At 39.8% G+C, this 17,731-nt stretch overlaps 1 protein-coding gene across 1 annotated transcript in view; it reads left to right on the plus strand.

Annotated features, from left to right (window-relative positions):
* Nucleotides 1-17,731, plus strand: part of LOC139734590 (fasciculation and elongation protein zeta-2-like) — a 79,568-nt gene that overhangs the window by 10,923 nt on the left and 50,914 nt on the right. The window contains exon 2 of the mRNA XM_071645375.1: nt 16,711-16,819. Coding sequence (XP_071501476.1) covers nt 16,711-16,819 — 109 coding nt within the window. The remainder of the gene's footprint in view (nt 1-16,710; nt 16,820-17,731) is intronic.

The raw sequence follows: 17,731 nt of genomic DNA on the forward strand, positions 1-17,731 counted from the left end.
CTTTGGGGTCAGGAAGGCGCGAAAACTCATTTCGGCGGGAGTGCGGCCCCTGTATCCCCCAAGTGGCAATCACCGCGTCGCCATGGACACGGCCGCGCACGATCAGCAGGTGTAATTAATAATTGATGAGCTTTCGAAATATATTCAAGGACAGATGAATCATGTTAGCTGCTTTCTCGACAATATGCATCATTGCCGTGGCTGGTCTTGACACAGCAGGAAGGCAAACCAGCCGGCTATTGACAAGCATGTACTCATATATGAGCTATCGACATAGTAAGCATGAATGAGTGACTGTCGGGGGCCCCCTGTGGAATAGATTTCACTGCTAGATCACACAGCGTGCAATGAAACAGTGAGGAGAAGTGAATGAGATCGAGTTTGATAGGCAAGTGGAGAGGATGAAAGATTATTGACTCCCTCAGCCTAATATTAGGTGGAGTGATGTGTAATTGCAAGTAATGAATTTGCTGTGTACATGTGTTCTTTTCCATTTGTAGGAAGAATAAGTGTTGGTTAAAACTTTTTTGTTCAGTTTAAGTAAACCGGGTACTGGTTGATGCTTTATTAACTTGTATTGAGTCGGCAATAATTTCCCTCACATTTGTACAAGTCTGTTCCTGACTCTCTCTTAGTGTATTAAAAGTGAGTGATAATAGCCTGTGTCGTTTCTCATGTTATCTTTTCATTATGCTTTCTGCTGGGGCTGTTACTGAGCGATGTACACTTTATTTTCTCCTTGCGAGCTACACTAAATGTGAAAAAAAAGAACAAAACAAACATATTTACCACCACAATATGGATGGCAAAGATTTTACCCTTTTTAAGAGGCACTCGTGATGAATTCTGCTGGCTGTTGCCTTAGCGCTAATATGTTTCAATTCACATTTAGGTCATTTATTGGTTTTACAAGCAATGGCATGATGTGTGCACGATTTGTGGACAGGACAATTACTTGGCTGTGGTGGACGTAAGTTGTTGAAAACATGTTTTGTAAAGAATCGCTTGATGTGATAGTCATTCAGTTGTTTAACATCTACTGGAGATCTGACCTTGTTCCACGCATCACTTTGTACATACAGCTCAAGCCTTTTGCATAGCATGCATAATGCCTTGCACGGCAGTCTTGCTGTGAAGGAGAGATCCTTTATTTTGACTGACATATGCAGTGACCTGAATACTTAACAGAACAACAACTTAAAAGTCATGACCTTATGTGTTGTCACCGGCAGCTTCCTGTAAATGGCAGGGCCGGAATGGGAAATGCATTGTCACTGTCGCATTTCTGACCGTGGGAGGCCTGTCGTCGTGAATAGAGTAGGCAAACTGCTGTTCTTTTTGTGGGTAGCATCAAGAGTTGCCTCCCTAGCACACAGCTCCACACCCTCTGCCTGGAAGAGATGTAATACCTACATCCATTATGGGGCCCCCAAATAATGCATTATGGAGGCAGACAACTGTGGAAGGGCTCAGGCATTAAGCTGTCATTTTTGCTGTAGTTTAATTCCTTCAAGTTGTAGAGTCATGCTTACATAAAATGTTTTCATTAGAATCGCTTTTGAATTAGATCAGTTGAAAGACTAAGAGAGAAGTTTCTGTAGATACACTGTAAAAACAATTGTGGTTTTAAAAGGATTTCGAAGAGTAAAGTTTGCATGTGATGAGATAAGGAGAAACATTGAAGTAAAATCAATATGATATATTTAAGGATTGAGTCGCAAGAATCCTAATTCATTTCATGGTAAAACATTCATTGATTTGAAGTTATTATCTTCCAGACTAGAATAATCACACTGTGGTTAAGTTGAACATTATCCCTTGTGACTGACTGAAGTTGCCAAATATATTCCATATTGCGCTTATGGCTGTGTGGCTATCATGTACCTGGATGTTTATTGATGCAGTTTTCTCCCCAAGATAAATTGATATTGTGCTTTCATTTTGCTTGGCGTCCTAATGCTGGCTCAGCCCTCTTAGATGGCATCAAGAAGAACTGTCGCAGTGAAGGAAAAAAAAAAAGTTCTCTGAACAGCAGCCGGAATGTTTGTCTCCCATCTGGGGAGGCGAAGGGGAACATTTCATACATGTTGTCGCGCTGTAGTTTTTAACGGCAGATTGCAGAAAGCCTCCCCAACAAATTGCCTCTTCTGTAAATGGAATCAAATTGAGTTGGGGAGGAGGGAGGACAGGATGGAGGAAGAGAGAAAGAGATGCAGTCTCACCATCATCCTTGGAGAGAAGAGCAACCTTGAATTCTCCCCATCATATAATGCCTCCTCTCTTCTTGCATCGTATGTATTTGTTATTGGCACAAAACGAGTATTACCCAATGCCCACACGGCGAGGAAGGTCATTTCGAGAATTCTATTTATAATGCTCAGAGAGCGAGATGTGTTTTAGGACAGCATAGCTTGAACATGTACTAACGTGTATGTCCTGAATACCCCAAGCTCATTCACTGATGGCATGCTTAGAATATCCCAACAACAACAACAACAACAACAACAAAGCGGCTGGGTTTGTTTGAGGCTCAAGTATATTGGAAAGGTGCAGTTCTGCTGTAAGCATGCAATATTATCAGAGTCAGAGACATACATTATTCATAGCTCTGCTGATTCCATGAAGACTTGATTATGAAATTTCGATTGCGTGGAGTCCTTTGTCCCTTTATGGAATGAAAGGAATTCACTGCACAAAGAAATCCACGCGCACGCACAGACGCACACACACTCTTACACACACACACATACAAACATTATCTTGAACAATTCGTTCTGTGTGACGAAGATATATTTTATGAAAACTATAAAACATTGAAATTTTTGTCATTATTTGATTGGTGTATTGCATTTAAGAAGATTTTTAATTAATAGCAGATTTGGTTCTGCAAAGAGCATCTAGCATGAAGATAATATGTCCACACACAATCTCTGTTGAGTAAGGGAAAATGAAAGCAAACGAGGAAGAGTATTAGCTCATAGAGAATGGATAATGCAAATAGTAAAACGGATAATATCTGACAGGTGATCAGTCATCACTTTTTTTTTTAAAGCTTCAGAAGCACTTGTATGTGTAGAACATATACCTGTATGAAATGATGATGTATCACCACTCATATTTATCTCATAACTTTGGCAATGAATAACTTTATTGAATAGACGAATGTAAATCTAACCTGAGGAAAACACCGTCTCTGTTCTGTGGTTATAAAAATCCTGGATACATGGCATTCTATTTTATATAGAGGAGGAAAAAAAATCACAGTTAGGCAAAGAGTGTAACTACCGCAGAGATGTGCTACTTTCGGTCCGAGAGTAGACACAGCTGGTTTTTCTCCCTGTGTCTCGTACACGTTTATACTTGCCAAACCGTGATAGAAGGTTTTCACAGTAGGACAAACAATCTGACAGCGGTATATCTATCCCTGCCTCTGAGATCATCAAAGCTCCTTGCTGAGATGGAATGGAAAACATCTTTACAGTCACTTCAGGAGGACTAGCTTGGATTTCAGATTATTACTCTTAGAGAAGAGAAGGGTAGCGTAATTACTGAAGCACGTTCCACCTCTTACACAAAGAATTTAGCGTAACTACTCCATCACAAATTCACATAGACTGTTCAACTGTACCTAAGGCAGCAAACTAAGCATTTTACCTTGAACAGTTCAACAGAATGATTTATATCTGGTCACATAATTTTCTCATCTCTCTAACAAGTCTAGACATACCCTTAACTATAATACATAGTTTTCATGAGGTGGATATGATCAAAGTAAATGGCTTTATTCTTTTCAATCCCATTTCTACCAGTGCTGAGTGGTGCAACCTTAATCTGTACGAGTCCTTCCTCAAATATCTCTCATCATTAATCTATCTTCATTGTTTTAAGAATTGCAATCACAGTACCTGTTCTTTGTTTTCTTGGTTTTTTTTTTTTGCCTTAGTATGAGTAGTAGTATCATAGCAGCTCTCATCATTGTTACTTTTTTTGTTTTTGTCTGTTACACTATGGAGGTATCAAGTATCCTCGCTTACGGGGGGGGGGGGGGTGGGGGGGGGGGGGGGGGGGAACCTTGCCTACATTTTGAGGGCAGCTCTCTGCAAAGTTAAGCGACTTGTAGAAAGCACTTGTGATAGCCATGTGATGCTACAATGACCTTTGGACACCATAGTTTTTGTTTTTTTGTGGCGGTCAATTAAAGGGGATGAAAGTCTTGTCCTAAAATCAAGGTTAATGAGGCCATAGTGCAGATCACCACTTGCTCCCAGCAAGCCCTCCGGTTGGATGTTGTTTACCATTCCATTAACTTTGGCTGAATTCCATTACTTACGTCCGAAATTGAGTTAGCCGTCTAGACAGAGACTCTCAAATGTCATGGATGTGTGCCCAGTGCTCTCTGTCATGGAAAACCCCCCATAAAGTAGTTTTGAAGGAGCATTGATCGTCTGTCAGAGGTCTTTGTCTCCATGTACTCTCTCTCTCTTTCTGTCAAGAAGTGGACCCTCTACCACAGCCCATGTCACCCATTAGACGTCTCTCATGTTTCATCATGCTCTGGTAAAAGATTTAGCACAGTGTGGGCGCAAGACCTTTTTTTTCAAATGTACGTGTTTCTGCATGTAGTGTAAACTTGCTTTAAAGGAACTGGGAAGCTGCCCAGGGCTACTGATTAAAAAAAAAAAAAAATTATAACATCTCAAGTGTTTGCTTTGACAGTCATGTCATACAAGATTTGTCATGAATGTTCAGGAAAGGTTACAACTACACATACACTAACTGATTAGTTAGTGTGAAACAGGTTATAAAAAAAAATAGAATCAAGAACTGACGTTAGCAGTGTAGTACTGTAAAGCAAGATACTTTCGCAGTATGAAATTTGTGCAAATTGGAGCCATTGGCCTTTTTTTGCGGCACAGAATTTTTGTGAATTGCCACCAGCATATAATGCATGATGGTGTAGACAAGAACGTTCACATGCATTTTAATTTCATGAATCTTGACTCTTAGGAAATTTGCGAAATTTAAGATGCACGCAAACATTTCTGGTTTTACAGAACCCATGTACTTGGTTAGATTCTAAAAGCGTGCTCTCTGAAAATGATTCAATGTTACATGCTCAAAGTTTGTATGGTGAGAGGGTATGTTACAGCTTGGTGTACTACACACCATGTGCATGTAGTACAATGTACATACAAGACGTTGGCTGAGAATGAGAAGGTTGCCCTGAACACTGTAGGTTTAGTGACAACTTAGCGCCCTTCTCATTCTCAGCCGATGATATACATGTACCGTATAGATTAAGCATATGTTCAGGATAGACCAGCCATAGGAGATAACCAAAACTTGAAATTGTGGATGGTTGCGGCACGGCAAAGCTATGAAGATTAATCACTTGTACATGATATAGCAAGGACGACATTCCCTGTCTGGGTGACCTGTGTGGATGAAGTTATGGTGGTGTCATGGGAGTTGAGATGCACTCTATCCGCACCTGTAATCCATCCTACCCTCGTGATTACTTCCAGATTATTTCCTGTACTCTGTGGTCTGCAGATACATGCTATCAATTTATCCCCCTCTTTCTCCTTCCCTTTTGTCAGTTTCATGCAATTATTGTGTATTAGCATTAAACTTTTACCATACCCTCTCCTTGTAGCGTTGTAATGAAGTTTGATTACATGAATAATTCAAGGCAATACAGTACATGGGCTCTCCAGTAATGAGTGTCAATTCATAAGTAATATTCCTGCAGTGGGTTGCTACATGACAAGATTACGGAATGAACCGCTGTGGCTCCACAAAGGGTATAGTGATGGTCAAGGAATGCACTGTATGTGTGTGTGTGTTGTGCGATGAGCAGCAGTTTCTGTATTGTTTCTCTGTGTGGGTTTGTTTGTGGTATTTTACTGAGCACTGTCTATTATTTTACATCAATGTTTGTAATGTGAAACGAACAACAGCAAAATAATCCTTACTCTGCACCATGTCACAGCTCTTATGACATGAAAGAATTCAGCCACCGCAAATTTTGATTCTGTGCTTTTATTAGGAAAAACGTGCAGTGAAAACAAGGCAATATCCAATGAAACGCAAGAGTAATGCCTTCAGATCGTGTGATGGTTGTTGAAATGATATTGGGTAGAAATTTTGCTTGTTAGTGTTTGTCATGAGGTATGGATGTGTTGTTCAGATAAAAAGAATTTAGAAAGAATTAGAAAAAGAAAATTATGATTCAAAATCCCAACATTGATGTCACAAATATTTGAGTACAAGCAATTCACTGGACGTAGTGTCATATGTGGGTACAATGGTGTACCGTATATGTCATATATTTAGCGAGTCTAATTTTTCATGAATTGAGACTTCCCACCAATTTCGCAAGTGTTTAAATTCGCGATTGTGGAGCATAGTACTAAATGGAGATACATATGTATGTGTGCACATCACTTTCGTGTCGGAATCAGAGTTGATATTTTCACATTCTTTAAATTTGCGAATAACAATGCGAATAGCACCCGGTTTGCAAATTTACGAAAATAAAAACCTCGCGAAATATTCGGCGTATCATACAGTAATTCATAATAAAGACTGTTTTATCATACATACTGGTACCTTATATTATTTTGATGTCTAAAATTAGATCCCATCAATTTCTTCCAAAGTTAAATGATTGACTCTGAGAATTATTGTGGCATTGATTACCATATTTTTCAACTGATTTATTACTTTTTGGTAGCAGTCTTTTGTTGTAGGTTGGCCTTAAGTATGCTACACATCTATCAGCATTTAATTATGAATCTTTTATCCCATCTACCACATTCATCCTTCATTCATGTAATTACTGCACTTTATCATTCATTTGTATGTTGTGTGGGCATAATCGCCCACACAATGATCAAACTAAACCTTGTAAACTTGTTTTTGCCATTTCATCATTCCCTAGCAGTATCGGTGCAGAACATTAATATCATGGTATCATTTGGCGTCATATTTGCCAGGACCTTAATTTCTAGGGGCCAAAAAAGTCTGGAGGCCATGCACAAAATTTGTGCTGTTTTAGCTTATCAATGTGAGATACAGAAATGCTTCATTGCAGTACGAAGTTGAAGTGAAGGACATTACAAGGTTATTTGCCGTAGCCTATCAATCAATTTGTCACAAACATGTCAATTCATTGTGTACATGTACAATGGGACTACAGTGTATATTACTTTTCCTGAAGCTCTTTTGCCACTGTAAATATCATTAGCTGAAAAATTAAAGCATGAAGTTTTTTATTGGAGGAACTGTAGGCTTTTTATTTGTTAGCTTTGCGAAAGACAAAATCAAACTCTGCCTAAAGAAACTTGACTGATACTTTCAGTAAAACTTTCTCAGTTTCAGTGAGAAAATGAACATGACCTTTAGAATTAATGAAAATTGTGCCCATACCTAAAAAACACCAAACATGCAAGACTCTAGATGTCAGCATGATTGGCATTATGTTAAACAACCACCCTTGTTTGAAATATGCAGGTGGGAGGGTATTACGAAAAACACGGAGGCAAGGTACTCTCAGAAATAAACAGAAGCATTAAATGAAAATGTTTGGAACATTTCTTCTACTCATTGCCAAGTCAATATAAACATCAAGATTTGCAGCTTGCCAAATCATTAATTATGCCAAATCATTGATGGCATATTGAATTATTGGAATGGAATCATAAAGAGAGGGGGGGGGGGGGGGGGAGTGTCAAAAGAGATCAAAAGTAGCATGCATGCCAAAGGCTCAAGTGAGCTATTGTGATCGCTCTTCGTCCGGCGTCTGTCGTGCGTCGTGCGTCGTCTGTCGTCCGTCGTGCGTAAACTTTTTACATTTTCATCTTCTTCTTGAGAACCCCATGACTGATTTTCACCAAACTTGGCAGGTAGCATCCCTAGGGGGATAGGATCTCAATTTGTTCAAATGGGCACCATGGCCCACCTGGGGGGCCCCAGGGGGGGCCCAAACACCCTACAATTAAGGAATCTTTAAAAATCTTCTTCTCTAGAACCAGAAGTGATAGGGCTTAGTTGATACTATGAGTAATACATTGATGACTGTAGTTTCAAGTTTGTTCATGGGGGAATCAGGGGTGCCCCCCTTGGGACCCAGGGGAGGGGGGTGGGGAGGGTTCCTAATGGGGCCTATATTGTACATTTTCATCTTCACTTTGAGATCGCCATGTCTGATTTTCACCAAACTTGGTAGGTAGCATCCCTAGGGGGATAGGATCTCAATTTGTTCAAATGGGCACCATAGCCCACCTGGGGGGGGGGGCCTGGGGGCCCAAACCCCCTAAAATTAAGGAATCTATAAAAATCTTCTCTAGAACCAGAAGTGATAGGGCTTAGATAATACTATGAGTTAGTACATTGATGACTTTAGTTTCAAGTTTGTTCATGGGGTTGGCGGAATCAGGGGTGCCCGTCCCCCCCCCCCCCCTTCGGACCCAGGAGAGGAGATGGGGGAGAAGTCCTATAGTTGTAATGGGGCCTGAATTGTACATGTTCATCTTCTTCTTGAAAACCTCATGATGAATTTTGACAAACTTAGCAGGTAGCATCCCTAGGTGGATAGAATCTCAATTCCTTCAAATGGGCACCATGTCCCCCCCCCCCCACATTAAGGAAAATTTAAAGTCTTCTACTCTAGAACCAGAAATGATAAAGCAAAGTTAATACCATGAGTTTGTACATTGATGACTTTAGTTCCAAGTTTGTTCATTGCAGATCCAGGGCTGCCTGCCCCCGCCCTGGAGTTGGGGGGGGGGATCCATATGCAGACCTAAATTTCAAATATTCTCAGGTAAGAGTGTGCAAGAATGCATGGAAGGTGAAATTGCGATACTCAGGTGAGCGCGTGACCCCTGGGTCTCTTGTTTAACATTGTCACTAAAATTTGAGGTTAGCTCCATAGATGCATGGTGCATCCAGCCGGTAAGCGACAGGTTAAGCGATGAGGCATAACATCACCATTTTGGCGTTATCAAGTATACACAGGTGTGTATGTGTGTGTGTTTGTGTGTGTGAGCTTAAGGTGATGATATTCAGAGAGATGATGGGAGTGTCACTACACCTCTTTGACAATCCAACCATACACCCTTTTTAAAAGAGGTGACGATTTTTCCTGCCTCTGCTGCTGACTTGTTTGTGTTACCCCAGGGTATAGAGGTGAGAAAGTTTGCTTACACTACTCACAGAAGGCATCTAGATGCAATGAAGAGTAATGAAAACATGAAATGGATGATGTAAAATGAACTGGCTCCGTTTACCTTCCAGTCTAAAAGTGTGAGCTCGTCTTTGTGTGTGTGTATGTGTGTGTGTGTGTGTGTGTGTGTGTGTGTGTGTGTGTGTGTGTGTGTGTGTGTGTGTGTGTGTGTGTTAATTTCCCAATACGCCAACCACTGTGATGTTGACTTGCTCCATATCTAGACTAGATAATGCAAAGCTCAAGCGTGTGTGCTCCACAGTGCTTGGATGAGTCAGCTATTACTTAATGCATGGAAGAGTGAGCTTTTGCCTGGCTCTAATGTAATTAAACGTGGTGAGCTGGGGGCTTTCAGGCTCAACATGTGTCATGCTGATGCAGTGAATAGGCAATATACTTGTATCAGATACAGCGCGCATTTAACCCTTCAACTACCATACATTGTAGTAGCTAAACATCCAGACCTACCTGTGCACAAATGTCATGGATCATAACATCTGCCTCAGGAAGTAATTGCAAGTAAATGTACTGTCAGAAACTACATTGAACTTCAGTTTGAACAACTTTCAGTCTTTTGTACAAGTACTACCCTCCAAAGGGGTTGATGTTGGAAGTATATACGTAATGCTGGTCAGTAACGATTGTTGACTGTTTTGAAAACGTACCTAGAACAAGTTAGCTAGCAAGGTATTCCTATTGATATTCCTGTTTATTCTGTCTTTTTTTTTAAAATTTCAGTACATGTATCTTCATATTGCCCAAATTGTGTAGTAACATGACTCTTGAAATGAGAGCTGTAGACTCACCCCTATAAAAGTAAAGAGTATTTATTTTTGATCATGTTAAAAAACAATGCTGTTGTCACATGAATAACATTACTCCTTTTTTTTTCCTATTTGAGGTGATGCATCAATATTCGGGTGGTTCCCGTACAACATAAGTTATATTTTTCGATTTCATTGAAATTGTTGCCAATCTTGTGCTTGTGTTGATACACAGTACATCTACCCCCTCCCCCCTCAGAGTACATTTTTTGTGTGAACATATTTTTCTTCAATAACCACCTTGCTTAGAAGTGTCCTGTCTCACCATTATTGATGAGAAACATCAAAGGCAAACATTCACTGACGGAACTTCTTGCAGAAGAGGCTGCCTGTGTTGTATTACATGTACCTGCTGTTGTATTCAGCATGCAGAGAGCGCAGAAGTGGACACATAATGTGTAATACAGTTTGCCTGCACGGCGTGTCATTGATCACCAAAGTGTAAAGCATCCTCACCACATCTGTAAATATAATTCGGCTGGTAATGTGCTCTGCAAGCGTTACGGGGTTGTAATTGATTCCAGGCCAAATTGCATGGAACAACGTGAGGGTGATGTCTATTGCATTACACACTCCGCTTGCATCCTTGACTTTCAACTCCTCGGTGTCCGTATAGTCTCATTTCAAGCTGCTTTATTTCAAAATCGCTTTATTCAGGGGGAAACAAACTCTCGATTCAAACTCAGTATTAATTTTTGGGAATGAAGGCTAGAGTACAGGGGTTTTCTGTGAGATGACAGTTTTTCTTCCTGGGCTCACATTAATCCCATATATCCAGCACAACAATCAGATTATTACAAAGCACAGTAACTTGGACATAGGCCATTCAAATTCTGTCATTTTGGCTTCAGCATATTATACTTGCCTGTGATTGCTGTGAAAATACTCTGTAAGTTTCAGTCCACAGTAAGCATTTTAGATTATAGACAGATAGATAGAAAGATAGGATAGATAGCTCTATAGAAAGATAGATGGATAGAAAGGTAGATAGATAGAAAAACATGATACTAGAACTCATCTGTCCTGCAAATGACAAAGCTTTTGCCATGATTCCTTTTACATGCCTGTCTGTGTCTAATCCTGCCATTGTTCCCCCGTGCTAATGTTGTATAGAATCCCACTTGTGTCCGTGATTTGGGGTGATATCCAGACTGCTGTTTGTCGCTATGGTGATGGGGAATTAATCCTACTCACAGACATTTCCTCTTGGGATTAAATTGGAATGTGATATGACAGTGAAATAAATGGTTCTCTTTGATGCACTGCTTTGAAGTGGTCCCCATTTCTTGTAAACTCTGACATTTGTTTGAGGTGTCTGTACTTTGTTTTTGTTTTTTTGTCTTGAGATGGGGTCTGTCCGGGTAAAAGTGCAAAGTAGAACAAGCGGTAATGGTGGGATTGCGTGATGGAATTATCTGAAATGTGAGGCACCATGTATGGCAGCCCTCCGTGTAGATTTCAGCGCTTTCCATGCGACAAGACTTTGTGACATTTACCTCGGCCACCTTCTGAATCAATCTCTGTACTCTGAGGCCAGAGATCTGTGGGAAATGTGTGTGTCCTTCCTGTACAGACTATACACCTGGGGCGAGCGGGGGAGAGTGGGAGTGCAGGGGGTCCAAAAATGTGAGAAAGATACCGGTAGGCTCTAAGTGCATTTTTACCCTGGGTCCTCAAGTATGTTTTGTTTGAGATGATCGGCAAGATTCTACTCAAAGACCTCCTTGCATGAGCAAACACATGCCACCACCTGCCGGCATTGTTGAAGATGTTTAAATTGCTTCTTGTGGTTTTGAGTGAAATAGCAATTAGAACACTTTGGAACCTCTTGGGATTTATAAAAAAAAAATAAAGAACTAGAAGAAAAAAAATGAGTACTTGGTATATATGCTGTATTGCTGTGTCCTTTTTAAAATTATGAAAAGTTTAACAGAAGCCAGTTTGTATGCATTGTGTGTGAACCCCACCAGGGTTCTTTAATGATATCAATAATTGTGAAGTGTTAATCTGCAGTTTAAAGTTGTAAATGGAGCTGGTATCTTCATTTTTTGTTGAACTCACAGCTCAAGGTGCATATAATTACCATGTCCTGTATGGAATCTCAGAAGATGCCAACTATATGTAATTACCTTTCATTTTAGAGTTGAACCATCCATACTCCTAGTCTCATGAAGTGGCAGAACTTTTTTTTTTTTTTTTTTCAATTCTGCGCCATTCTTCATGGTCATATTTTCTGTGAATTGAAGTAGTTTATACACTTGCATTGTGTATACCACAAGTGTATTTAATATAATAACCACAATCCTGGAACAGTCTCCCCACAAATATCCAATCAGCAGTTAACACAGATCAATTTAAAAGACGGTTAAAAACCTATTTGTTCCAAAAGTAAGACCTCTTAAGACATCTTACTTAATTCGAGCATGAGATTTCTCCGCGGATCCGCGGATTACCGAGGATTTTGAAATTCTGGGGAGAAAATACACAGTCGGGGAAAATTTCCATGATTTTCCTCTTTTTCTTTCTTTCTTTTTTTTTTTTGGGCAGCCACCATATCTCGCCGTGTGTGAATGGTGATGAGTGCATTTGTCAGCGGGCAGCTGTGCGATGTTGCATGTTTCATGCGTGAAATGGATGTAAAACGTGCGTGTCGATCAACTTGTAGCCACGGTACTATACTGTAGCTTGCAGTGTGGTGTGATATGATGCACACGTGTGTGAGGCTGTAACTGCCTATTACGTGTATCATTACTATCAAGGAGCTTCGGCATGCATGCGCTGCTGCCGCAGCATTCAGCGCGATGCGTTGACCGACAGATCGGTCTGTATCTGTCCGTCGCGGGGAATGTTCCGCGGAGCCTGCGTCTGGCTTCACGGATCTCCTCTGTATACGGAGGACAGCGTTATAACTTACGGCAAATATAAAAGAGTCCTCCGGACAGACAGATCTTTCTGTCTACGCGATGTGCTGCTTTTGTATCCCGCTGATTACGTTGGCGTGACCTACATTTTTTCATCGTGATTTTGTGGATCGGTGAGAATATTTCTTTCTTCAACGAGAAAATGAAGACCTTCAATAAGGATGACCCTCGTGTAGCGGATATTGACACAGATGTCTCCAATACAGTAAGTTCAAGTGGCAGTGGTTGGAATATGAAGTTGATCTCCCAGAACCAGTTTCGTCTTCTAACCACGTTAGGCCAGCGATTCAATTGACTTCCTCGGCACCTGGAACTTGTGATACATCATCCGCCGCAAGGATTCGCTTTACATTCTGGACTTCATCCAACAATACTTCATTTGCTTGGTCTACATTAGCTGTTTATGGACTTAACCGGGTCTACAAATTTTTGTACCTCCTGTAAGGTACTATAAGCAGTCTAAGTTAGCTGTAGACAGAAAGATCCGTCTGTCCGGAGGACTCTCTTATATTTTGCCATTAACTCTGTCCTACGGAGGGAATCTGTGAAGCCAGACGCAGTCTCCGCGGAACATTCCCAGACGGACAGATACAGACCGATCTTTCGGTCAAAGTTAGCTGTTGCATGGACGTAGAGACGGTCAACAATGCTGAGCTGCATGTATGATTTATTTTCAGCTGTCTTATATCATACATGATTCTCTACTAGACTACATGGACCAAGATCAGCAATACTAGAACTTTGCCTGGTCTGTGCACTGTAAACTGTTAATGGACTAAGGTAAAGACAGCCAACAATGGCAATGCTAAGCTGTGATTTATTTTAATTTTTTTTTTTTGCACCCGTATGAACTGAATCCAGCAAGACGTCACCTGGGTGTACATTACTGTGATTTATTATGGCCTCACATTTGAGTAGGTCCTAGGTATAACAGTTAAGCATACTTTTCCTTCCTTTAGATTTTGCAAGTGTCATTCATGAGTTCAATTATCACAATGTTTCTCTGTAAAATGTACCTCATAACAATAGTAAATTTCAGTCGTAAAATGCATTAAAATGAGTTTTTTCATACCTTGAATTTCAAAAAGTCTACACCGTGGGAGGGGGGAAACCCCCCTCCCACACCCTCCCCCCGCTCGGTCGCTACGCTCCCTCGCAAACTCTCTCCTCTTTTTTCAACTTTTCTCTGTCTCATGCATGTTAATTACGCTGCTAGTGATCTGACAAGTTTAAAGTCATTGTTTATTTGTTTTGCTTTGTCCTTTCTCTGTTTTGTCTTGTTTTGTAAGTATTGTTGATTTCTTGTATTTTGTTACAATTATTAAAGCACTTTGAGTCTGTATAGTGAAAGTGCGATATAAATATTGGTTATTATCATATTTCAGTTATGCTCATAGCTTTTGTGTTTTTCTTGTTTTATCTCACATAATCACTTATTTTGACACCAAATACCCCATAGTGAAAAACAGAATTACATATTATATGATTGCATATATGTAACAATTCTGGTATGACAGAAATATCTTATGAGCATTTCTTTGTATTGGCAGTACAACTTATCGGTCCATTGTTTGTTATTTTGCATACAGACCAATCCAACCTGGCAGCAATGTTGGCCATTACTGCGTTGTCCCATGAACACACATGTGATGCAAACGCATGATATACACATATTCCAACTGGCTCGCACCCACAGCAATATATATCTTGTATTCAGCATACTTGCGCATTTGGGACATCGCAGTTACGGCGGATTTTCTGCCAGGTCAGAATCGGTCTAGATGTAGATTGGGGTTAGGAGAAAATAATGATAAAAGGAAAAAAAAAGATAGAGAGAGAGAAAAGACAAAGAGCTAGAGGGAGTAAAAAAACCCTGCTTGTATTCAATTCAATTTCAAGCAATTCATTCACCATCATTTCAGGAGCACAATAAAAAGACACACAAAAGTACACACTGTATTTATAAGCAAAGTAATTGGCACAAAGAATTGAGAATAGACCTTAATTGTAGAAACCCCACAAGAAGCAGTGCTTACAAATACACTTTTATGGCTCCAATTACACTTAGATGTTGATGTAATGAAATGTGAAGAGAAGGAGAGAAAAAAAAAGTTGCTAAACAATACAAAACCGCCAAGTGATTAGGAGTGGTACAAGTTCATCTTCTCTTTCCATCTGGTATTATTCTATGGTAGCTTTAAACTTTTCTCCTGGAAAAGCGAATTTACCTCCTAGACTGCAGATATATGGCTCTGCCTCTCTTTGAAATGTCAGGCATGTGTACGGAGGTGATAGACCGGCTAAGCTTGGTCACGATCCAAATATTTCCTTCCTGACCTTTTGATCTTTACCCATAATACTTGTCATTAGATATGCCCCCTTTATGGTATATCTTTGGAAATGTCCATTTGTAAAATCCCATTTTAGTATTGCTATCCTGATATATATATATCTGTGTAGATATACTTCTGTTTAGTTATATATCCTGGTACATCCCTTTGAGATATTCCTTTCGATGTAGAGTCTCTGTCACGTGACCTTCTGAAATATCCATCTTGGTATATTTTTTTCAGCTAGATAAAAAAAAAAGAGAAAGAAATCCTGTTCTTGGAGATGGTGCAGTGCTGCTTTCCAGAGCACATCAGTAATTCACGCAGGCCTGATAAATGGCCCCCATTGGCGTCACTAGATGAAGGGAATGCATAATGCAGCAAAGGTTGAGCAGGAACGAAATACAGAGTGACGTGTGGCGATCATGGTTGTCCATGATGCCCGTTGAAGTGTATCTCATTTCATCCTAGCTTTTGACAATTTTAGAGCTGCACATTAAAGTATGTTCTTATTTTCTTTGTAACTAACTTCAGGTGTATAGCCTGCACTTTTGGATTTTGTTGTTGTTGTTGAAAGGATATAGGGTTGTTGAACTTTAATTACTCAATAAACCTCCTTTGACTAGTGGAGTAGTTATTCTGACATGGTTTAAGTAGGCACGAATTGAAAATGCATTTTATCTCAGTTCTTGTTAAGTTCCATCTTTACGATGAAGCGTTTCATGTAGGTCTAGGTCTGAACTGACCCATATATGTCAAGCCATGACTAGTTTGTTGGTCATACATGTGGCAATATTGCTTGTTTGTGTTTTTCTTATAAAACTCTGTATCATCATTAAAGCATACCATTATTGTGTAGTGTCAAACATGTTTCATCATATATGTTGAAAAATGTTTCATAACATGTTTCATATATGTTCATGAAGTAGGATGTTCATGTATACCTCTTGTCACTTCAAGTGTGATATTATCCATTATTATATAGAAATGACATATCATTTTCTCTTTTCTTATCTAGTTTGCCCCGAGTTGTTAACTGGTAGTATAGATTTGTACCAAAGTAACATGTATTTATTCATTTATTTATTTACGTATATATCATCTATTTATTCATTTGTATACATATTATTAATTAATTAATTAATTATTTATTATTCATTTTATATATCTGTTTTCAATTTTATTGGGGGAGATTTGTAATTGATAATTTCTCACAATTGCCAGGGAGTTCAGGGAGTTGGTGAGAAATCAGTATTAAAGCAAAAATCAGTGATCAGTGGCATTGGTGTGTTGATAAATGCTGATATTCATATGCAGAGCTTTACCGTATTTTGATGTAATCACCGATCTCAAGGTAGTCTACAATGAAGCACTGTATATTCATCTTTCTCCCTATGTCCCCACAGGTTATGGAAGCAGGTTACAGACCAGCTTGGCCAAGTCATGCCACTAGACTGGCAGAACTCACACACGAGACGGAAGCACATGCCTACCCTGCGACTTGTTGAAAAGAGGGTAAGATCCAGTAAAGACAGTTGCTAAAGAGATGTTGTGTTTTTACATGCAGCATACTACTTTTTACTACCAACTTCTACTAATAATACTATTACTACTACAACTACGACTACTACTACTGCTACTACTACTACTACTACTACTACTACTACCACCACCACCACCATTACTGTACTACTGCTACTACTACTACTACCACCACCACTACTACTACTACTACAACTACAACTACTACTACGACGACGACGACTACGACTACTACTACTACTACGATTACTACTACTACTACTACGACAATGACTACGACGACTACTACTAACCTACTACGACTACTACTAACCTACTACGACTACTACGACTGCTACTACTACGACGACAACTACTACTACGACTACTGCTACTATGACTACTACTACTACGACTACTACTACGACTACTACTACTACAACTACTACGACTACTACTACTACAACTACAACTACTACTACGACGACGACGACTACGACTACTACTACTACTACGATTACTACTACTACTACTACGACAATGACTACGACGACTACTACTAACCTACTACGACTACTACTAACCTACTACGACTACTACGACTGCTACTACTACGACGACAACTACTACTACGACTACTGCTACTATGACTACTACTACTACGACTACTACTACGACTACTACTACTACAACTACTACGACTACTGCTACTACTACTACTACCACCCCTTCTACTATACTACTGCTACTACTACTACTACCACTACTACTACTACTACTACTACTGCTACTACTACTGTACTACGACTACTACTACTGCGACTACTACTACTACTACTGTGACTGCTACGACTACTACTGCTACTACTACGACTACTACGACTGCTACTTCTACTACGGCTACTA

This window comes from Diadema antillarum, unplaced genomic scaffold (genome assembly GCF_040938485.1).
Source record: "Diadema antillarum isolate AM-2024a unplaced genomic scaffold, OU_Dant_1.0 seq00000533_RagTag, whole genome shotgun sequence".
NCBI classification, from domain to species: domain Eukaryota; kingdom Metazoa; phylum Echinodermata; class Echinoidea; order Diadematoida; family Diadematidae; genus Diadema; species Diadema antillarum.